This window comes from Melospiza georgiana, chromosome 6, assembly GCF_028018845.1.
Source record: "Melospiza georgiana isolate bMelGeo1 chromosome 6, bMelGeo1.pri, whole genome shotgun sequence".
NCBI classification, from domain to species: domain Eukaryota; kingdom Metazoa; phylum Chordata; class Aves; order Passeriformes; family Passerellidae; genus Melospiza; species Melospiza georgiana.
In genome coordinates this window covers 13,260,275-13,284,674 of record NC_080435.1, presented here as the reverse complement: position 1 = coordinate 13,284,674, position 24,400 = coordinate 13,260,275, and the positions used below count along the sequence as shown (strand labels likewise).

The following is a 24,400-nucleotide window of genomic DNA, read 5'->3' as shown; positions in this document are numbered from 1 at the left end:
AACCAGATATGTATTTTACAAACAGCATCCAAAGCTGTCAGTAATCAATTCTTAAAAGCACCAAGGCAGCAGTGGGGAGAGCACAGCTCTGCTGCTTATAGTGCTCCCTCCCACATTTACATGGGTCTCTTGTACAGAGGGAAAGTGGGACTGGCTGGCACAGCCCCTGGGGTGACTGTGAAGCTGTCAGGATTACTGTCTGAGCTCAGAGCTGGCAGAGGCCCCCAGGCAGGCTCACCCAGCCCTGGCAAGCACAGCCCTGTCTCAGATTACTCAGGGCAACCAAAGCAGAGCACGAGCAAGAAGAGACAATAGGTCTGTCACAACCAGCCACTCCGAAAGGACGCGTGGTGTAAGGAGACAGAGTGACCTTTTATTCCCAAGAGAAAATTATTCATTTTCTATGGCAGAATAACAAAGAAAACTCCACTGGATTTTCATATGTAGCTTCTGGCTGAGGAAAAAAGACAAAGGGAGATCTCTCTGGCATGGACAGTCAGTGAAGCAAGGCCAAAACCAACTGCTACAGACCAGGAACCCACTGAACAAGCATCAGCAATGCACTCACTCTGTCTCCTCTATATTTTATTCTCCCTCCCTGGCCCTACTCTGCCTCTCACAGGGATTATCAGGTCTGCATAGCAGTGAAGCATCAGGCTTGCTCACAACTCTTATTTCTGCTCCTCTATCCAAACTAAAGAGGAGAAATGGGGTCAGTCAGGTGAACGAGGATTTGCAAATGGAGAAACTGGTGACTGAAGTATTTTTTTCTGTACCTGTGAATGCCAAGAGCCACTGATTGTTATTTCAGTCACTGCACTCACCACTGCAGCCCAGACACTAGAACAGACTGCTGCCACACTCCAGACTGAAGGGGAGATTTGAGAGGGAGCAAGCAAAATAGAAACCTCAGGGATGGTAAAAAACTTCAGTGTAGGTAGGTGAGCTCAGGAAGTAACACAGAGAAAGCTGTAAAAGAAGCAGCAGATTATCAAAATAGTATGGCTCTTCTTTGTGGAAGCAAGACTGAAGTAATTTTTTTTGCAACTGAAGAAAATATTGGAAATTGCCTGATCTTTGACAACCAAGTGAAAAAGTGTATTAATCTGGCTTGAACCTAACGCCATTAAAAATTGAACCCAATGTCATTTTGTTACAGGTCTCTCATATTTTCCTCCCTCTTCCCATTTCCCAAAACAGAATACAGAATGAGCAAGGAAGAAGGAAGAGACAAAAACCACAAGATTTTGCTTTGAGTAGTTTCAAATGGATGTTCTCACACTAAGCACAGGTATTTCAACTACGCTTTTTACTCTTGAACCATGCAGCACACTCTTTGTGTGGATGAAATAAAATGCTCCTGTCCCCTGGGACATGGACAGCACTGCTGTCAGGAGCTGGAGACCTTAGTGATATTTGCTCTAGGACAAACAAATAAGGCTGGTGCACAACACAACCAAGATGCTTCCCCCAAATAAAACAATCAAGCAAAACTCACCACTCGTAGCAAATTGCGCCGCTCTTTGAAGGTGGCACAGCACCCAAGGATGCCAGTGACCATGACCACCACCCCAGCCACCACCAGGATATAAGCAGTTGCAGAGTATGTGCTGGAGGAGAGCAGGCTGATGTAGTCACTCTTCTCAGCCAGGGTCCAGGCGCCCACTGCCATCACAGCCCCGCCAGCCAGCTGGGGACAGAGAGAAGCAAGCAATGAAGGGTGTCTGAGGCATGACCTTCCTCACCTCCCAGAGCAGCTGCACAGGGACAGCAGGAGTGCCACAGCTCCCTCAGCCAGCCAAAGATGATCTACATTAAAGGATGGACCCACTGGAACTGGAGCAGGTCCTGAGCTTCCAGACACCCAGTTCAGCACCCCAGGCAGCCTGAGATGGAAGCCATCTAAACCATCTACCTGTGTACAGCAGCTCATGCTCACACCAGAGTCCTCTCAAATGTAGCCACACTGGGTTTTGGGCAAATAAAACATATCAAAGCTGTATGACCAGCCTGGCTGGCTAAACTTAACCCTTGTGACAAGCGAACACAGAGAACCCAACCACATCCTTAGTGGTTCCCTCTTTCCTTGTAAGCCTTCAGCTTCCAGAAGGTTTTAGGCAGCTTCTGGTAAACTCAGACAGTTTTTCTCAAAGGTCTGATCTGGACACTCCATTGCTCTGTCCCATGCACCAAAGTAAAACACAATCCTTTGGCATCAGTAACTTTCGTGGTGGGAAGTATGACTCTAAGAAGCTCTAAAGTGGATCAGCTGCAAGAAGGTGTGTGTCATCTGCCAGCACTCCCTCTGCCATTTTGAGAGGAGGAATGGCAAGACAGTGGAGCCTTCAGGCTCTGGAAAAAGTAAACCAGGTGAAAAATCAAGGCTTATTTTCAGTCTTCCTGTAATTTTCTATATTTGGTAACATGACCTAGAAACAGCCACGTGCTACAGTGTCAAACCATAACTTCTGCAGCCTGAGCAGCCAAGCCCCAGGGGTGACATTTCACCCAACAGGACAAAGGCTGTGTCCCACTGACGTTAGCACTTCTTCCCAAAGACTTCATTACACCCAAGATTTCTGCACCCCTGACACCAAAACTGCAGTGCCACCTCATTGCCTCTGACACAGACTGAGTTTCCTTACCCAGAAAAAGAAGTTGAAGATGAAGAGAAGGTACTTCAGACAGATGGTCCCACATGTTTCCTTCTTTTCTGTATACTCACGCATCTTTCTGGTTCACCAAGCTCCTAAAAAACAAACCAAAAGCAGAAAAGCTTGAGTCAGTCATCACACCACTTCTCCCAGAGGGCCAGCATTACTACCCTCCTCCTGCAAGACCTAACACTTGCAATCTTGTGAAGTAAGCTGGTGAACAAGCCATTCAGCTGCCTTCAGGGGCACAGGACAGTGCTTGCTCAGATAAAGAGCTCTCCTACCCATCTGGGTGACCTACACACAAGATCCTGCACAATCCCAGGCCTGCTCTCCAGAAAATCCCAGTCTGGCTCCTGACTGCAGCCTGTAGCTGCTGTTCTGAAGGTGGAACAGAAACCCTGGTCTCTGATATTTATGGAATAATCTGTCTCCAAATAATATTATACTCTCACTGGCATTAGTTACAACTGCCTTAAATAGATCCTTCTCTAAGTTTGGGCTATTTTTGATCTTTACAACTGTAACTGGGAACACATTTGTTATATGTTCAGATGTCCCATCCTTTTTGAACCCCAGCAGTCTGTGGGAGTAATTCTCTTCTTCACTGCTTACTTTCCATGGCCCTTCTCACTGGCTGGCTGTGCCCGAGGGCACTAAGAGACTCTCCCAGCTACTAAGAGAAAGAAACACAACCCTTGGCTTCAGATGATCTGACAGCATAAAATGGCCCTGCAGATATGTAAGGAATAGGATTTTGTTGTGAGTCAGTCCCAGTGCAGTGTTACAGACCTGCTGTACCCTGGAGCAGGTTTCCCAGCAGTGGGTCTGCAGCAAGCACAGCTCCACGTTACTTTTCTGCCTGTTGTTCAGACCTCAAAGTCTGAACCTCTCAAAAAAATATCCTCATCACTGCCTGACCAGGCAGACAGGACAAAAGCACTGCACAGAGTATTGCTGCCAGCATCACCCATGTGAGGCAGGATGCAGAAGTGCAACCAAATCCTCACCCCTTGCATTCAATTAAAAAATCCTCCCTTTCCTCCCACACCAGCCAGTAAGGAATGATGCAAACACTGTGCACCAACATCAGAGTGCAATGTTTTCCTAAACCACCAATTTCCCTGGAAGAAGGAAGGCAAACAGCCTCTACATTTTTCCAGAGACATGGAGTTCATGCTTAGTTAATATACAAAACTTCTTCATACAAGTGATGCAAACTCCCTCCAGGGACCCACTGCAGCTACACCCAGCCTTGCAGTACAGACTCATCTGCCTTGGCAAAACACCTGACAGCAAAGAAAGTGAGAAACAGGTACACCCACAGCCAGGCTGCACATCAGCTCACTATCAGAATTATCTTTGCCACCACACTTCTAATGTCTGGCTTTAGAGCCAGATGAGCCGAGGCTGGGAACAGCAGTTGCCCATTCTGCAGCATAACTGTATTTTATTTGCAGGAAACAATTTCCTTGTGCTTCATGCCAGCCCACTCAAAAGCCCCAGCCAGGCCCCTGCTTTAGAAACTAACAAATGAAGCTAACAAGGAAAGCAAGAGTGTGAACACGCCAACAGTCCCACCCAGGCCCATCCCCGTCACCATTTCACAAGAAAACATTTTTCTCTGGAATAACATCTGGCAACAGAAGTTGGCAGCAGAATGCTGCTTTACTGGCAAAGGGAGCAGCTCTGAGATGGTGGCACAGATCAAGGAGAACAACTCTTCAGAGTTATCTCCAGAAGAGATCATAACCTCCAGCAATGCTCAGATTAATTACCATGTTGCAGCACAAAAATGCCCCGGGCTTTGGGAAGGAATGGATGCTGATGGTACTGCATGCACTGACCAGGCTTGCAAATTCTCCATGAGAAGAATGGAGAACGCCCCAAGAACACAGCATTCATGGAAGGTGACAGATTTATAGTTGCCAGAGGCTTCATTAAGCCACAGAACAAGAATGGGAGCAGCAAGGCAGCCACACACGCCTGCACAACTTAGAACAGGTACCTCAGCCCAGATCTGAGAGATGCCTTCCAGTAACAGGACTCCTGGCCACCCCTTCCAATATCAGGCTGCATGTAGAGGAACGTGCACTGCAGCCTTGCAGAGACTGACCAGGGGATGATAACCAGGCTTTCTGTCCTTAGGCTCCTTGGCTCAGTTTCCCTCTTGCTCCCGAGGATTTTAGGAACCAGCCTTCCTTCACTGCTTCCTTCCTTCCTTCCATCCATCTGTCTGTCCCTAACATACTGCCATAGAGCAGGTGCTGGGCCCTAGCAAGGGATACTAACTTGTCCCTCCTTCTGATCCAAGAGCTCAGAAACCCCAGTCACAGCTCCATCTAGTCCAGGGTGAGGACTGGGCAGACACACAGCTGAGCCTGCACTTGCATCATGACAGACAGTCTGAAACCCCCCTCCAGACTGCAGGTCCTGCTGCACCCAGCACTGGGTACAGGCCTTCCAGGCAGCCTGGCTTCCTGCTGGCAGGAGAGGATATGCCTGTTTCCAGAAAGCTGGCAGGGAACAGCTGCAGGTTTATAAAGCAGGGTGAATCACCAGGGATGGCAGACCATGAATCAGAAAGCAATCAGGGCTGTCTCCTGTCTGATCTATCCCTCCTAGCCAGGAGCAGAGCTGATGGCTCTGGCTGCCTCTGCACGCTCAGTGACTCACCCAGCCAACCATTCAGGGAAAGGCAGCTCTGCAGACCCTCTTTTTGGAAGTGGTGTTAGTGCTCCCTGCCTCACACAGGGTGATCTGCTGCCTCCCATCACCTGCAGAGACAGGGTCAGGCTTCAGGAGCTATCCTGGTCTTCAGGAAAAACAAGAGAGGGCAGGAGACTACAGAGAAAGGCTTTTCCCAAGGAGCCCTGACAGCAGGAGGGGGGGACCACAATCTGCTTCCAGGCTTAGGGTCACTGCAGGCTCTGAGCCTCGTGGTCCCAAAAAGCACAGAGGTGTTGATCAGTGTCACAGCACCAGGATGAATATGAGGCCTCATCCCGAATTCACTGACATAGCCAGGGTCTCTTGCCTTCAGTCATCCTTATAACAAACCCTCAGAACTGATATGAATCACTCTTGAAACCGGACAAGGAGGAGCAGCAGTAATTAAAACACATAATTCTGTTCTATTTTAAACACTGTGGAAAAAACCTGTTCTGAATCACTATCAATAATTACACATGAGCTCTCTGATGAACAGGAAATGGAAAGCTCTGCCACAAGGGTATATTTACAATTACATAAAAACATATTAATTAAACATGAGCTTCATAATGGGAAGTACTTTGCTAACTGAAAAAGTGGTTAGAAGACTGAAAGTATTTCCATAATGAAGTTTACTTGGTCCAGTCCAACAGACAGTAGCTTCATAAGCAATTTAAATTTCAGCAAGCAATCAAGGAATGCAGGCTGTGAAATTAAGTCCCACAATGGAAAGAAGTATTTTTATGGAATAAAATAAGAATCAACAAGAGGTTCCTACAATGCCCACACACACACACTGCAACAGAAATGACAGAAAGAAATAATTCTCTAGAGAAAACAAAATGCATTAAGCCGAGAGGAAAAAACAAGTTACAGAACCTGTAGATGAAAAGAAGGGTAACAGTCTGAAGATTAATTTAAGAAACAGAGTTGAACAGCTTGAATCCAGCTTCCCAATCTGACAGAGACTTTGTGCAAGTCCCTCAGTCTGACCCTTGCCTCTCCCTTTCTCCCATGTGCAAGACCCTGATCTTTCTCTAAACCCAGTGATTTTACGAGGCTCTGCACGGAGCTGATGGAGGAATGCCAGCTGAGAGGCATGTCAGGCTCCAGGTGACTGGCAAATTGGCAAAAGCCTGACAGCAACAGGATTTCATGGACACAAAAGTGCTTTTGCCAGCAAAGACTACTTCAGCCAGTGAACTGGAGCAACCTCTTTTATGATTAGTAAAATACATACTTATTATAAGAGGAATGCCTGGTAAAGCGATTTTGACAATTATTTATGAGACTTGCTGGTTCAAATACATCAGAGATGGAGAGATGCTAACAATGAAGTATATGAGTAACAGTGGATAACAGTGGAATAACAGTGAAGCAAGGAGGAACCTATGCCAACATCTCAAAAAGATAAAAGAGATAAAGAGTGAGCTCATCCTGCCCTGTGTGATTGCAAGCCACAGCCTCCCAGGAGGGTAAGAATATACAGTGCATGACTGCCAGGCAAGGCTGGGATCACATCAAATGTGAAACCCTTGTATGATCTGATTTTCTTGGGCTCTCATCCTACCATGACTGAACCCTTAGGACAAATCAGACCACAAGAGCTCACCAGCAGTTGAGCAGTATAGCTCCAGTTCTGGGTGCTGAGCATCTGGGAACACAAGCACTGCACAGACAACTGTGAAACCTAAAATTTCAATGGCAGGACTTGCTCTGTGTGTTCCACACCACACCACTGTATTTTTCTTTGCAGACCCAGAGGCACACATAAGCATGCACACAAAGCCCAGCTCAGAAAGCATATGACATGCACACACACACACTCCTGCTGGATAGACATTTATTTAGTCATCCAGACACTGCTTGGTACATTTGCCTCAACTTGCACAGTAACAGCACTCAATTAAACAGCAAAGAAAGCCAGGCCTCCAGGCTTTTTCTGCACAACCTGCCCTAAAGCAGCATCTGACAGATGGGGAAGAAACAATGCCAAAGAAAATGAATAGCTCTCAGGCCATTAAAAGCATCATTATTTAAAAGTATTGATTTTTGAGTGATAGCAAGCAAATTGGTATCCAACACATCAGTGACAACTATTCTACAGATAACTCATACACCACAACTTAGGAAACTTCTAACACCTTTGCCAAAGCACATAAGAAAGCCTTGCTGCAGGAAATCCCACTGCACCTATGCTGTAACTAAAGTGCACACTGCTGGCCTGGAGGGAAATGTTCCACTGGAGAGACATGAGCTGAGCCAGATAACCCTGGCAGCCATCAGCAAACAAAGCAGACATCCTTCCCTTGGTATGTGCAGTGCAGGTGTGGGCCAAGAACTTTAATCTTCAGCAAACTCACTGACATTCTTCATCAAGGCTAAACTCCAGCCTTTGGAAGCATGACCCCTCTTGAGTTCCCTCTCTGTAAGATGAAAACATTACACTGACACTTTACCTACCCCTCTGAACATCCTCAGAAAGGGCCTCCAGCTGCCAGAAAGCAGCTAAAAGTAATTTAAGTAAAGCCTTCCCAGGAGAGGAATTCTAAAGCTTGCAGGTAAAGAGGTCAGATTCACACCGTGTGCCATTATCCACCCCAAACTGACAGGCAACATGGATCAGCACTCTTGACACTGACCTTTCACCACCAAAGCAGGTGACAGCACCACTGCAAATGTTCAGTCCTCTTCAAAGGCTTTTTTCCACCCCCTCTCTTCTTGCTGGCTCTAGTCTGCTGCTGGATTTAGGAATGCAGAAAGCTGAAGGAAAAAAGAAGAGAGATACAGGGAATCATGAACTATGCCAAAGACTATTCTGAAATCAATATATGATTATATGCTTTGCCATCAAGTCCTTTAAGTAGAGAGCCCATGATTTCAGAATAACTCTCATGAATGCATTTGATTAAAGTGCAAAGTGTGCACTGGATAACAGGGAAGAGCTTAACTGCAGCAGGGGGGAGCAGGAACATCTTCTGCTGGTAGAAAGCTGTCAGAACAGGTTTGCATTTACTGCTGCATCCTGTAAATGCTGCTATCAATTCTGTCAAGGCTGTGTACACAAAATGACAGCTCATTCTGGTAGAAAAGACCTGAAAGCAACTCCATGAGAAAGCTCGGGAAGATCCTTCTGTGCAGTGCAAAGCCCTCCTTGGTGTTAGTGCCTTGAAGTGATCAAGTTTTCAACCTGGTCATGGGCAACCCCACCCTCTCTCCTTCCTCAGCCCTCCCTTGATATGAAGCCATGTAGCCACTGATAGCCACACTCCAGTCAGGGGATTCATCCCTTCAAGATTCACTCATGGCGGGTAGGTTGTGGCCATCTAGCAGCACAGTGGCTTCCAGGTCCTCCCATTTGTTGCCCACACTGAGTGTACCAGGGCAGAGACTCCTCACCTGGGCTGTCAGCCACATCACCTCATTAGAAATATCCTCCAGTGTACCCAGCACGTGGCAGAGCAACAGGCTGAGGGCCCTTGCTAGCACTCCATCCCTCTGACCTTGGTGTGTCATCCCATGGCTGTCACTTCTGTGCAGGCAGCTAGGCTGCTGAAGTCTGCACTGGAAATGGCCTCTGGCATCCTCTCTTTCCCCTGTTTTCTAAGCTACAGGGTCCCAAACAAGCCCAGTATGGACAACACACCTTCTTTTATAACCAGCCTGGACTACCCCTGCTTCCATTCCCGATGAAAAATTATGCCAATAAGAGCCAGAAATTTGCTGATTCACATTACTATACAGCCTCTAGACCACAAAAAACTCTTCAGAGAAACAAGTAGAAATTCCATTTCTGGCACCACTGGAAAGCAGGCCAAACAAAGTTCTTGGGTTTGTTAATTAAAGGTCAGATAAAGGAACTTCATGAGGAGCTAGGGAGAGGAGAAAAGGCACAGTCACCTAAGGCAAGCAATAGTCCTTAATCCTCCTGAGGCTGGGCCCAAACTCTCCAAGACCAGCCCTAGTGACCAGCCCTTGTCATTTAAATTCAGGGGGGAGAGGGGGGACAGGCACACAGAACAGATTTGGGTCGAAATCCCTCCTCCTTGACATCTTTGGCAGACCTTGCTTGACCCTACCTCTTGACTGGGAGAGCACTTTTCCAAAGAACTGAGAGAGGGTAAATTCATTCCCATTCTGGAGTCTGGGAGGATCTCGTATCAACAGTCTGTGTCAAAGCAACATCTCCATGGGCACACAACAGCCCTGCTGTCACCCCTCAGAATGCTTGCCAAATCCCTCCTTTCTTCTGCTCTGCCTCAAGGTGCTGTGTTTTGAATATACCTCTCAAGAGAGATGCAGCCTCCAAACTCCTGCTCATTTTGATAAGAGCCTAGTATCCAGACAGGAGCTGCATGCCTAATACACCTGAGCAGTCACCTGCTCTTTGAGACAAGGCTGTCTCTCCAGAAAAGAGCATTCAGACCTTTCACTCATATTTTCAAGACTGTTTACTCCTCCAGGGGAGGGGCTTACTGAAGCATAAATAACAACAAGCATAAATTTCAAACTCAGCAAGGATTTACATGTTCAGCACCACCCACATACCTGCAAATTAAGTGTTTTATGAGGGGGTTAGCCAAACTGGGTGAGGCAATGCCTGGCTGCAGGATCCCTGAGGAGAACAAGGACCTTGGCATAAAACCAATTTTACAACCATTGAGAAAAGAAAGCATAAGAGAGAAAGATAAGAGCAAGCGAGCGTGCCTGGGACAGTGTGTCTGTACCCTAGCACTGTTTCACTACAAAGCAAACAAAAAGCCCTTCCCTGACAAAACATTCAGTCAGCCACAACCTGAGAGCACAAAGCCCATGTCTCCTGCTCCCACAAGTGGGAAAGCAGGGAAACAAGCAGCCCCTCCAAGGACCTAGTCCCCATCAGGAGCTGGAAGGCAGGCAGAGACCAGCACCCACTGTGTGACCAAGGGAAACTCTTTCTGCGTCAAACAACCTCCTCTTGTATCCCACAAGGCTCCTTTATCCTGAAGGATCCCAAAGCACTTCACGCTATTTATACACAGGAACCACTTCACCCGTCATTGAGCTGAGGAGAGGAACAATAACCTTCTCTTTTCTCCCACTGGAAGCTGCAGAAATCAGTGCCTGGCTGTGTTTGCAGAGAGCTCACAGCACTGAGGGTTTGACACAACAAGGAGCAATAGTTCAGATAGGTCAGGGTTGGCCAACAGACAAGGCAAACCCTTCACTGCACCCACTATTGGTATTTCAAATTCTGTTTTCCCAACTCTGCTCATGGGCATTGTTTGGGGTTTTCTTTTCCTTTTTAATTTTTTTTTTTATTTTTAAGCAGGGCTTTGTCCGCACTGGAGAATTTACCAGTAGCGTTAAACCACATTTCTAAACAAAACATTTTGTGCCGAATCAGCTTTCTGCCTAATCCCTTCCTATTCATTATCTTCCTATTCATCCCATTCATTTTGAGCCCAGTGCTCAGAAGCAAAGCCACTGGGTTCTCAGTGTTTTCAGAGAGAGCTCAAAAAACCTCCCTGCCCTGTAGCCATGCCAGTACTAGAACCAAGTCAACAAGCACTGAAAGTCCTGGGAAGATAGAAATCCTCACAGCCTCCACAAAGCCTATTCAAAGCACTCTCCAAATAATGTAGCAGTGATAACCATTTTTTCACTCTCTGCAAAAAGCTGGGTTTTTACACAGTGGTTTGTGCTGAGGGCAAAGACTAACCAAAGAACACGTGCTGCATTGTAGCTACTACACAGTCGCTCAAAATTTGGCTGCAGCCTCAGTGCAGTTTTGTTCCCTATAAATCTGTACATTGAAAAGGTGCTCAGCTAAAAGCCAGTAGATTTTCTACCTCCCTACAGTGTCAGGTGCATACCCCATGGCAGATTGTCATCTTCACTGCACCAAACTCACAAACAAATCATAGGGCTTAAAATCCCACTGTTAAAAACTTATGCAGCAATATTTGGAAGAGAGAGCAGGCAATTTGTGTGCTACCACAAGGTACATCTCTAGCCTCTCAATCACACAGTGTTCTATAATCTTACTGCCCGAAATATCCTCTGCCTGCTCAAAGCACCCCAATAAAGAAAAAAGAGAGCAGGTTATAACAGGAGCACAGAGAGATTAAGTGCCTTCCCCAGCAGAGAGAAGGGGTGAATCTGCCCTCCTCAACATCCATCCTCCAGCAGCCAAGCTGTCCTGTCTCCTGGAAGACCAATGCACAACACAAAGCTATAAACCATGAAGTTTTCAAGTTATTTGTTAGCACTCACTGCCTTGCCTGTGCCCAAGACACCTGACTGCAAACAGCACAAAGCAAGAGGTGCACAAAAATCCACACCAACTTTAGCTTTTGTACAAAACTTGTTTTGTTTTGAGTGAGTTGTTCCTGTTTTCACTTTCTGTGGTGCAAAGAAGGAAAGCAACTCTCCGGAGTCATCCCACACATCTTTGCCAGGCAGCCTGCCTCAGAGTGAACTCCACTAAAATCGTATTTTAAAAGCAGTTGACAAGGGATTTGGCAGGGGAAACCAAGGTTAACATTCTTACTGCTTCAGACCTGTTGCTGATTAGCTCAGGACTGGTGCCAGCCATGCCAGAGCAAACCTGAGCATGCCAGCAGTGGAGCAGGTACCTGCAGCACCAGGAATGGGGTGATGCACTGTGCAGTGCCCTGGCACACAGACAGAAAAGGGAACATCATGCAGATACAGAACGGGGCAACAGCAGCTCTCACCTCATCGTGGCAGCCACAGATGCCAGTGACAACTTCAGGAGCCTCCCTTTCTACACAGAATATCCTCATGTGGGAACACTCACATCTGGAAATACCCACTTTTCTAACAGCAGCACCAGGAATGGACAAGAAGTCTCTTCTGTCCATCAGTCCTCATACGTATCCCCAGTAACATTGTCTCTGGAGGTGTTCTGAAGTGGTCACTGAACGATTTGAGGAGTTATATTCCTCTCCACAGCTAAAATCACTTTATTAGAGTCAGATCAAATATCAAGCACAGTCAAGGGCAATTAAATGACATTTCATTTCCCAGAGCTGTAAGTCGAAGTTCATAGGACCTGTCTCTCTCCTGTTGCTATAGGAGCAGTGCTGGAAACAATGCTCAATCAACGCTGCATAAGGCTGCCTTGAAAAGTATCGTTCTTCCAGTAAAATTAATCAACTCCCAGCCAAAAATAAAACATTCCTCCCCCTTCCGCCCTGCCCTTGTGCAGCACGTTTTAATGACTCCACCAAAACCATTTACGCAGCTGTTTTTGGAGCAGCCTGCAAACTTGACTGGGAGGCACCAGCATGTGGATAAACAACGGGAGGCAAGGGCTGCCTCCAGGCAATCACTGGCTGGCCCTTCCCCGGGGCTGGCAGCAGGAGACGGGCTTCAAAGAACTCCCTGGGCCCACGGCTGGCCCTTCCCCAGGGCTGGCAGCAGGAGACGGGCTGCAAAGAACTCCCTGCTTCCAGGGCTGGCCCTTCCCCGGGGCTGGCAGCAGGAGACGGCTGCAAAGAACTCCCTGCTTCCACGGCACGCACCACTGCGCTCCAAAGAAATCCCCCAGCCCCACGGCAACCACGGCTGCCCTGAAGCACCTGGCTGTGCCCGTGGCACCACGGGGAGCTGGGCTGGCTCTGCTCCTCTCTGCAGCTTCGAGCAAAGGCACAGGGCAGCTCTCCCTGAAGGGAACAGAGCCATCATAATCAGCACAGCAACTCGGGTCAGTCTGTCTCAGTGGACGTCCTGGTTTGGGCTGGGATACAGTCCGTGCTCCCCTCAGTAGCCGGTGCAGTGCTGTGGTTTGGATTTACTGTGAGAACAATGTTGATAACAAACATGTTTTGGTTGTTGCTAAGCAGTGCTTACTCTAGATCAAGGACTGGTCCCTTTCCCACGCTCTGCCATTAGGGAGGTGCACAGGAAGGAAAACACCACGGCCAGGACAGCAGATCCAAACTGGCCAAAGGGATGTTCCATGCCACAGAATGACAGCTGATTCAAACTGTCCAAAGGGATGTTCCATGCCAGAGAAGGTCCATGGCCAGCACAGCAGATCCAAAGTGGCCAAAGGGATGTTCCATGCCATAAAATGTGAGGCTCAGAATATAAACTGGGGGAGCTGCCCTGGAGCTCATCACTGCTGGGGGACAAGCCACAGAGTTGTGTTGTGCATCATTTGTGTTTCTTGGGGTTTATTCCTCTCTCACTCTCCTTTTCTTTACTACTATTGGTATTATTAAAATTATTACTACTATCATTATATTTTACATTGGTTCAGTTGATAAATTGCTCTTATCACAATCCATAACTTCTAATTATATTACTTTACTGATTCTTCACCCCATCCCATCAGGGCGGAGGCATGAGGGAGGGGTGGCTGCATGGTACATAATTGCTGGCTGGGGCTAAACCATGACAGTGTAATCACCCACTTCATTTAGAGCTGGCAAGGAAAAGAAAGTGGGAAAGAGTTCTAACAGATGCCAGCACAAAACAGCTGGACTTCAAAGGGAGCAGGAAAATGCTGAAGGGGATTTCTCCACCAAACCACCCTCCTGTTAACTTAGGACTCTATGAAGAAGCTTCAACAAAGGAAAGCCTAAAATTACTTTGAAACTTAATCCTCCCCACAACCACCCCATCCACCTTAGAGGTCAATTTTCAAGTCAGGAGGAACCATTATCATCTCATCTGATCTCCTGTTATTTTAAAGCTTAACATTTAAAGTCTAGAAACAGTCCACTCTATATTCTACAGTAGCACATTCTACCCTGGAATAACCCTCAAATACCAAGAAGACTCAAGAATACCTCAGGAGATGGGAGAAGCCATACTTTGTTCCCTCAGGAGTCTCTAAAAACATAACTGGCACATCCCCAGCATCCAGACTTCTCTGAGCTCAGCAAAAGCAGCAGAGCACTTTGCTCTCCGTTGCTGGGCAGACTCATTATCCATCTTTCAATTCACCCAATGCCATTAGTGAGCAGGAGGGGAAAAGCAAGCTCACTTGTAGGTTAAGACTCTCAGTAAGTCTTTAAGTATTAAAAGCAAAACATACCCACGAGAAAATCTAAGAAAAACACAGTCAAAAGTTTCTGAAGAAACCAAGTCACTACCTTCAATACTAAATACCCACTGTGAAAATGAGGTTCCTCTAGCACAGACAAGGATAGAGGAACCCAGAAAACAAAACTTATCTCTTGCTCTTGAAGAATTTAGAAAAACCCTAAAATCGATGCTGGAGATAACCAGGTCAATTTTAGCACAGAAAATTTTCCTCCTATTACTCACCTGAGCCAAAAGAGTGTTCTACCTCTGACAGTCCAGGGCAGGAAAATGCAGGGAGAGGGGACCAGAGCTGGCCACACATGGTTATCAGTGTCAGAAATTATGAGGATACTGATGATTCACAGCAGTTATGCCCTCATAGAGAGAGAAATCAGTTTCCCACTTATCCCCTTGTAAATGTGTTATTGATAAGAATCACATTGATGTAACTACAAGAATTTATTTTGGCTACTCTCACTGCTCTCATCTAAGCTGGCTTTCCCCTCCCTTCTTTTTTTCTTAAAAGGTTGTTACAATTCTCTATGAAGTAGCAAACCATAAAACCCTTTTTCCTACAAGGGGGTTCTCTTCCACAAGGAGACAGCTGCAGCCAAAGTAAAGCTCAGGACACCAGTGAAAGCAGAGGTTTTCCTCTCCACTGCCTGCTTTTCCCTCCTCCAGGCTTCCAGCAGCACACCTGTGAGAAGGATGCACGTTCCACAGTGCCTGAGGGCAAACAGCCCGGTGAAGTCAGCAATGACGAGATCTTGTCCGGGTCCAAGCACAGTCATTTAAGCTCCCTTTTTTCTTCCTGTCTCAGACACACTGCATACACCAGAGGTGAACCATGTGGGGTGCACAATGGACAGAGCAGGCTTTTGTTTGTCTCTCCAGAGCCCGTTTCTGAGGCTGAGCACAGCCTCATTCCTCAAACATGAGCTCAGCCAGACACATGCACTCTTTCCCTGCCCAGGAGAAGGAAAAACCCCGACAACTGGGACTCAAAGGTGCAGGAACCACCCTGACCATTCTTCTTCCCCAAATATAGGAGGAGATCCTCCCAATAACAAGAAATATGTCCTTTAAAAAACCCTCCAAGTGGACAAGGCACATTGGAGACCACACCAGATGTCTCCTCACCTCCAGCAGACCTCTCACCTTTAGCCAAGTCTCCCAGCAAAGATGGAAAAGGGCTAATTCCACACACAAGGGGGAACCTGCAATCAACCACAGGTCAACTCTTCAGCAAGTGGTACTTCCACACAGGACTGGACTCACCCTTTCCCTGCTTCAACAGCCAAAACCACAAGCACAAAGCCCAACACTTTCCCATCCACACATTCCTTGCATGGAGCACCCAACACAGAACCAGGAGATGCTCTCCTGCTCCCACGTGTCCATGTGCCTGGCTTCTGCTCTCACTGTACACCCCTGTGATGGCACACACAGCTCCCCATCACCTCCCTGGGAGCTCTGCATGCAGCACTGACCATGGAGAAAAGGAGCCAACCATCTCTGTTCCCAGGGCAGTGTGGGGGTGAGATGTGGGATATGAATTCCTCCCTTCTGGATTCCACCAAAGCTAAGGAGAAGTACTGACATTCACAAGCCATGACTCACGCCTGCCTTGTCAGACACTACAAAAGTCCTGCTCACTGCCTGGCATGTCAGAAATGTCATCGTGGCTGCTATCTGCCACTTGGCTCTGATAGGAGATAAATTTCACCAAAACCATCCTTCCTCCTTATTTTCTTTATTGTTGCACCGTGATGGACAGTGAGGGCCAGAGTACTCCCTAAAAACCACAGAGGCATTGTGGCTGCTCCTCTAGCAGATAACAGGTCAGCCACTCACTCCAGACAAAACAGAAACCTCTCCCACACTAATTCCTACCTCCCACAGTAATTCCTAGCCCAAACACTCTTGGTCCCAGTTTTAACTGAATTTCATTAGTGAATGAGCCAATTAATCCATTGTTCATCCTCCAGCTATGCTGGTATATCATATGCTTGTACTGAAAGAGCTGCCAAGGACTACTTTCAGTCTGTGTTGAGCTGACTGCACTGCTGTCTGAGATGCACCTATAGAGCTGTACAGCACTTTTCTGGCTGGGACTGGACAGTCCAGCAAGATCAGCAAGATTCAAATGTAGCCCAGACTCTAAAACACACCTGTTATTCCACTATGCAATGCCAATAGTGCAAAATAGTAATCATCTGCTTGATCTTTCTCCTGTCCACTTCTTCCCCATAGGAGCAGAAGTGTTCTAGGGTGAGGTATCAGACATGTTTTCACCTTGTCCATTTGTACAGCACAGCAGATCTTCCTCCCCAGTATCTTCAAAGGGTGTTTCTTCCTTTAAACCTCCCCCTCTCCTACAGTGGCAGAGACATCTGGGAAACATGCTGCAAATTTCAGCCCAACCCCACCATGCCTTAAGAGCATCCATCTTCCACATCACAGCTACAAGGACAGATTCCACCAAAGCACACGCACTCACCCTTACAACTCTGCCCACTGCCTCAGCTCCCCACTGCTACTTTCTTTCTTATAAAAGCAAAGAAAACCTGGGTTGAACAAGTGAACTTTGCTCCTTTTGTATCCAAATCTGGCACCAGCCACAGATAAGAAACAATGATCAATGCCAAACATTTTATGTCGCCGACTTCTGCCTCAGCTTTTCTTTATGAAGCCTCATTACCGCCGCCAGGAACAACCTGTGGGTCTGAGCAACATCCTCTCTTGCACCTCCCACACATCTCATTTCCACCTCTCTTAAGAGGCCATGCCACATCCTCCACACTTCCCCTCTAGGATGCACTCACCTCAGCAGGAAGGAAAGGCAGCTCCATGGCAGCTGACAGGGATGCAGGCAATGCAATGTCCATCAGAGCTACACAGTGTGTATTTGCCTGGCTGCACCCTGCAGACAGTGCCTGTAGATCAGCACCCAAATGAATTTAAACACCTGCCAAGGACCCTCCCTCAACTGCTGCAGAACAGAATTCCTGATGTCCTTCCTTATCGCACTAAACTGGTATCCTGCCTCCAATAATGTCCACCACTACTGGCTTCAACAGCATGCATGAAATACACACACACACACACACACACACACACACATATATATATATATATATGTAACGCCATGAAAAGCCCAGCTGGCATGTCATGGCATCAATTCTGCTTGCATCCTTCTAAGGACACACTTTCAGTGCCATGTTGAGCTTACTGCACTCTGGCCATACAGAGCTGCACAGCAGTTTTCCAGCTTGGACTGGGGTCATAACTGCCCAACCAGCACAAGAAATTCAGGCTAGAAACGTGGACCAAGCTGGCCACACCCAAATGTCCAGAGCCCAAAACATATCTCTTACTCAGCCATGAAATTCCAGGAGCGGAAAAAATAGTCATCACCCTCCTGCTCATTTTGCCAAGGGTTTTATGACTGCCAGCAGCCAGGACACAGGACTTAGTAGGACTCCCTGAATCCACTCCCCAGGATCCCAGGCTGTGAGATCACACCCAGAGGAGTCTGGCAGGCAGGACAGAGAGGAGCACTGAGGGGAGATGCCCATCAGCAGTGCTGCTACTATAGGGCAGATCCCTGCCAAGAGGGCCTGGCAGCCAACAGCTCCTGTGCTGTGGGGAGGGATGGAATGAGGCACATTCCACAGAACTGACAGAACACCTCATCCCCATTCCACACACCTGCCATTCCTCATTTCTCCCTCCACACCCTGGCTTCAGACACAGGGTAGCAGGGAAAAGCACATTTCTCACAGACTGGGAAGACGGTCACCATCCTGGGGAAAAGCTCTGTCAAAATGCACGTACAAAAAAGGATGGGAAAATGGGATGGTTTTACAGTGACACTTTATTTCATTTCAGCTCTGCTGTGGCAAAGAAAAACCACATTCAGTGTCTGAAAGGCAGGATGAGTGAATGAGACAGAAGGAGACCTGGTCTGTACCTTAGGATCTTGAAGGTTTTTAAACAACCAAGGAGACTTAGGCTTCTGTTCCTCAAAGCCAGAGAAGCTGAGATGAGCTGTCATTTCCAGGAGTACCCCTCCCTCAGGCTTTCCGTCACCTCAGCTGTCAGTGCACACACCCAGGGAGAGCTGGAGATAACCCAGTGCTGAGCTCAAGAGCAGAAAGTAGAGTTGAGGGGTAGAACATCCCCTCAGGAGGCTTAAGGAACAAGGCTGATGAGGCCACTGGGGATAGTAATGGTAAACTGGGACATGAAAAAGCACAGCTACCCTTTTTGTTTTTCAGAAGCTGTCAAATTTTTTCTTTCTAAGCTTCTGCCTTAGAAGGCACAAGAAGAACAGAGGGACAGTATGACTGCTTTATAAATGATCAAATTACCTGGAAATGCCAGACAGGATAGTCTGCCACAAGCAGACTACCACACATGGTGATAAAAGATGTTACACAAACAAACACATGTAAACAAACATCTTCCTTCCATCCATAACCAACAGTTCAATGCATTCCTGAGCTAAGAAGCCAAACTGTGTAGAGGGAACAAGTGAATTTGCCTGTGGGATAACCTGGCTAGAAAAGACACAGCTCTCGAATCAACCCCCTCTGGACTGTCTCAAGAGCTAGGGAGTTGTTGCCTTCTGTGCATGTGTGATGGAAACAGTTCAAGTCAGGATACAAGTTTTACTTGCTGGGAATGATAGGCCTGCTGGAAAGTTCCTAAGGGAAAAGAGAGCCCTTCACAGCCACTCCCACCAAGCATTTTTGCTTGACAGGGAATACCAGCAGCTTTCTTCCACCCCCTTATTGAAGAATGTATCACACCCGAAGAGAGAAACTTTCGGACGCTGCACTGCAAGCAGCAAATAAAACCCCTTTAACACACCTGCTTTGAGTTAGGAGAAACAAAACTAACTGGTTAAACTCTCACAAAATGTACCACAAGAGGGATTAACCACCTCAGACTCCAGAGTAAAATGAAGTGTCACACAAGGAACATTATTTCAAGCACTCAGAAAAGGCATCTTCTCATTGATCCCTGAAGCCAGCACACAGAAGGGAGTGCCAGGACTTCTAGCAGGCAACTGGGGGAGTCATTCTCCACTGCAGAAGCCACAGGGCAATGAACACAAGCAACAGTTTGGAATGAAGCACACTTTTTGCAGAAATACAGCATATGACCAGAAGTAAATACAGGCTGGGAACTCAAAGACCCCATCAGCAAACCACAGAGCAAGGATGTAATCTGAGGTGAATTACATGGAGGAGCTCAAAAGCTGCCACCTCCTCCAGCTCGCAGCTCAAGCTGCCAGCAAGGGCATCTGACACAGAAGTGCTGGCACCAGAGCAGCTACGGCAAACCAGAGCCCACCTGTGTGAGCCAGCCCTGTGCCTGTGACAGGGACTTGCCACCAGATGCATAAAGCACAAGTGATGCCACCCCAGCTTCCAACAATCCACACACTGGGAACTGCCTGTCCCAGGCACACAAAATGCTTCAGAGAATATATATGCACTGAAACTTCTGCACTGACTTTTCTAGTTACCATGAACTCAGCAACAGCTCACTCTGCTCCCTCCACCACCAGACAGTCCTTTGGCAGGAGAACTGGGATCGATCTTTGTCCTACTGGTGGCACGCTAAGAGAGTCTTTGACTCTTCAGCCTCCACAATACCAGCTGGTAAGACCATCCATCACACCCAAAGCTTCCCTAAGAACCTTGGCATTGGACATGCATGTCACAAAGGAAATGTCTTTTCTCAAAGGAGACATCTTTCAAAACTGTTGGGTGATGCTATTTCAAGCAACCCTTTTTCTAGAGGGCATCACTCAGAGAAAGCCAAGGAAGCACTGTAGAAGGACAAAGGAAGTGAAGCAGGGCAGAATTTAGGGGATGCTATTGAGTAGCCTGAAATAAAGACATGTCACTACTAAAACTCAACAGGATACTGCAACAAGTTGATTACAAAAGCCCTCAGGAAAAGTCAGACTTTAAAAATAAAAAAATTACCGCACTTTATGTTCTTCATGAGAGGACAGGAAGAAGAAGCTACTAGTAAAGACTCCTCATGGCAAGCAGCACCACGGTGCAGAAATAACTCATTGCCACCAGCTCCCCATCTGATGCAGCTTCCAGAAAAAGAAGAGAACAGAAAATCGCCGGGACTGTGCGGTAAACAAGCACTCGTTCTCCCCCTCCTCCGCCTACAAGGGTCCTGCAAGCCCAGCATAAAGGCCAATTCTTTATTTGAACAACAGGGAAATTTACCTGAACAAAAGGCGGAGGTGGGTAATAATCCTTTTACAAGATGTATGGCAACATTCAGAACACCTTTACTAATTCCGCGGGCTGTGCAAAGTTTATGACATCACCCGCAACAGGTTAAAACACTTTTCTAAGGAAAAGAAACCCAAACCAACAAAGCATACAAGGGCCAAGCCCCTGCAATGCCCAGGGCGCTGGAGGGGAAGCAAAGCGGGGCTGCGGTGAGCCGGGGTCGGGTGGCCGCGGCCAGGTCCCCACGGGTGCCGGCAGGGACGGACGGAGAGCCGGGCCCCGCTGCCGCCCACGGGGCCCGGGGCCGCGCCGTGCCCGGCTCCACCGTGCAGCCGCCCCAGCCCCTTCCCCGGCCCCGCTCCCCCGGGCCGCGGCGCCCCCGCCTCCCCGTCCCACCGGTGCCGCCATTTCGGGCGCTCCGCCTCACCCTGGGCCGCCGCTCGGCGCCGCCGCACGCCCCGACCTGCCGCGCTGCGCGGAGGGAGCCGGCGGGGAGGGACGGCAGAAACCCTCCGGAGGGCGGGAGGGGGGCGCGGCCGGCCCGGCCCACCCCAGCCCGGGCCGCCTCCCCCGCGGCCGGCCGCGCTCGGCCCGCTCGGCCCGGCCCTCCGGCTTGGGCCGTCCGCAACCACGGCTCTCGGCTCCTGCGGCTCACGTTGCCGTTTCCATTGCCGCAGGCAACACGTTACAGAGAACTCCAGATGGAGCGGCTTTTTTTTTTTTTTGTTTGTTTTTGTTTTTTTGTTTTGTTTTGTTTTGTTTTGTTTTTAAGGCGTCAGATCTGCTTGTTAAAAGTGTTCTCCATGAAACACCCTGTAAATCAGGATCAAGCCCTGACTGGCACATTGTCTCATCCTCCCATTACCTCACTTGAGCCACAGCCCGCATACTTCTGTGCTAAGCAGCAGCCCTGTGCGAGGGATGCTCCCGGGAAAACACTGGCGCCCTCTCCATGGCTGAGTGGCCTCGCATGGCTTTGCAGGAGTGGGATGAAGAGAGGAGAGCTGGCAGGGAATGGAGAGGCCAGTTTAGAACCTCCTGAGTACTTTCCTTAACTTCTGCATATGCCCGACTCAGAAATCACTTCATGCTTCCCAAGGACGAAGCTCACTTTAGCTCAGAGCTGCCGGAGAACCAAGTGATCAAACAGAGCCTTGGGGGATCAGCCTGCACGGTGACAGATTTGTTTCAGGGAATACGTGGCAGAACATGGGAGCCACAAGAGACACCGGGCCCTGCCCGGGTCCTGCCTCTCCTTGGTGGAGCCCTGCGTTGCCACACTGGGCCTTCTTGCCATGTCCAGGATTTCATGTCCAAAGAGGAAACCACATAACCTCCCCACCCCAGCAGACTTGGGCCAGTAAATGGGCACGACCAGGCACAAGTGCTTCTTTGTGCTTGGGAGAGCCTGCAGGTACAGGCGACATACACCACAGGACCCCCACCTCCACATTCTCAGTTTATTGCTGGAGTAATAGATTTTTTTTTTTTTTACTGCAGATACTGGTTTACCTTGAGGAGACTAATTTTACCTGGTCAGGTCTCCTGTGGACTAGTATTTTCAGTGTTTGCAGCATCATATATATACATATGTATATAAACATGCCCTGCAGGCTGGAGAGGCTGGAGCCGGGTTGTTGTAGCCACGCCAAGCAAAATTTCCGTGTGACTCATCAATAGCCAGAGAAGTAATGAGCACCTCCTAACAAAGCTCTGAACTGCAGGGCCCTGCCTGGGTCTATTGGCACTGAACGGGAAACTGCCAAACAGAGCATTTGAAGGTGCATGATGGACTGTGAGATACATTTATAATTGCAGATGACGTATTTGGTCAATATATGTTGCATGCAGGTAAAGATATTATGAAAAAAAGGCATTATGAAATTAGGCCTTGCTCTGCTGCATTACCAGCTGGCCTGTTACTTCTTCCAAGTGCAGCTAGCTAAGTTCCCAGGTGAAGAAATCTGGAGAATCTGTTTGCATAACAACTTATTCTTAGAGAGGAAAATAAGTTGCACTGGTAATAAACAAGAAATCTGTCCCACAGGAATCAGTGAACAAAATATGTAAACTAACCAAATATAGAGAGATTTGACAGACATACAGCCTAGTCATTTACCAGCCAATAAACTGTAAATGTATTGTTAGCCAATTAGGTCTAAGTGCCTTCTGCTATTTCCTATAAATATAACCTTTGTGAATAAAGAACTGACTTTTCTGCATGAAGAAACTGAGTCCCATCTACTTATTAATGCAACAAATATATATGTTCATAGTCTAAGCAATCAACAAGTAAAAAGATAATGAAATGACATAAACAGAAGAAGGTGACAGGACAGAAAATAATAATGTGTGGGTGACTGCATGATCCTCATAACAGGAACTCATTAATTGTTTGTAAATGGAAAAGGTCCCTTGGACCTGGAATAAAGAAGGTACTAGAAAACAACATCTCAAACATTTGCAATTTCTGCATTTGTCCTGTGGAAAAGCTTCAAATTTAACACTATGGCTTAATGCTCTCTTTTCAGCCCTGTTTTGGCTTTTCAAAGAGATGCTGTCAGCCTAATCCTCTTATGCTTCCCCTTAGCATATTGACATGAAACAGACAAGTGAAAGCAAAGCAGAGTGAGGTCCCTTTGCCGGCCTGCAGGGATTTGTGGGACCATGGCTACTTATCAGAGCAGCTGGCTTTTTTGCTTTTACCCCTACACCTGATTGTGTACACAGGTGCACTGTTGCATGTGCCAGGACAAGGCTTCCCAGGCTGTAAGAAGAGTCCTTTCTTGTGATATGATTCCAAAATACCTTACAGATTATGTGCAAAAAGTCACTTGTTCACTAAAAGGCTGGAGCCAATATGGTGAATGTATAAGCCCCCAGGCAGTCTTATTTTGCATCCTCCCTCATCTCATGCCCCCTCAGGATATCTCATTATTTGCATTTATGCTACAGTTTCCAACAGTCACTTACAAAGGGTGGCTGCTCCCAGAGCTTCCATTTAGAGGCAGGAGAGATTCTGATAAAAAAGGGGGATGTGGTAAAATGAAGAACTTTTTGGAAATTCTGGTCTCATTTAGATCTGATAACAGACAGGTTTAAAAACTAGCAAGATACCCCGGGTCTTGCAAGAGGACACTTAATGATTGTGCTGAGAGACAACAAAAGACCTTCCAGTAATAAACCCCAACCCTGCTGCTTACTGTTGTCCAAGCTCAGCCTACTCAAATTCTGTGCCACTTTGTCATCCTTGAAACAAAAATCCACCCTTTCCTGCTTACAAAAAATATATGTTACAAGGAACTTCTTGTGCTATCAGTTTATAGCAGGGGAAATGAGTAATAATTTTTTGGTCAAAACTGCAGAGTGATTAGTTCTGTAATGCATGGACATCCAGCTGGAGCCATGCCAGGGCACAAGGATTAAAGGCAACCAAATTCTTAACTCTAGTGAAAAGGATGCATGGGACATTAATAAAATAAAGGTTTAGTTCTATGGTAACAAGGTGAGAACCCATCCCTGTCTGAGAGCACTATACTCCCAGACACTGGGGAAGTGTCTTTCCTTTTTTCCTCTGTGCTCTGCCTTCCCTAATCAGCTGGACAGGCTCTGGCTGCTTAAAGGAGGTAAAAAAAAGACCGGAGATTAATTTCTTCTGAGCTACCCCCAAGACATGGGCTCCTGGTTAACTCTGTCCCTGCTTGTAAGACCCCCTGTGTACCACCA

General features: G+C 47.5%; 1 protein-coding gene across 2 annotated transcripts in view; it reads right to left on the bottom strand.

The window, feature by feature from the left end:
• The window catches only part of CD151 (CD151 molecule (Raph blood group)), a 31,791-nt gene extending 10,612 nt beyond the window's left edge, over window positions 1-21,179 (bottom strand). For both annotated transcript variants that reach the window (XM_058026800.1, XM_058026801.1), the window contains exons 1-4: window positions 21,102-21,179; window positions 8,009-8,129; window positions 2,646-2,749; window positions 1,499-1,690 (exon numbers count right to left, since the gene is read on the bottom strand). In XM_058026800.1, coding sequence (XP_057882783.1) covers window positions 1,499-1,690; window positions 2,646-2,729 — 276 coding nt within the window. In that variant the 5' untranslated portion in view covers window positions 2,730-2,749; window positions 8,009-8,129; window positions 21,102-21,179. The remainder of the gene's footprint in view (window positions 1-1,498; window positions 1,691-2,645; window positions 2,750-8,008; window positions 8,130-21,101) is intronic.
• Window positions 21,180-24,400: the final 3,221 nt, after the last annotated feature.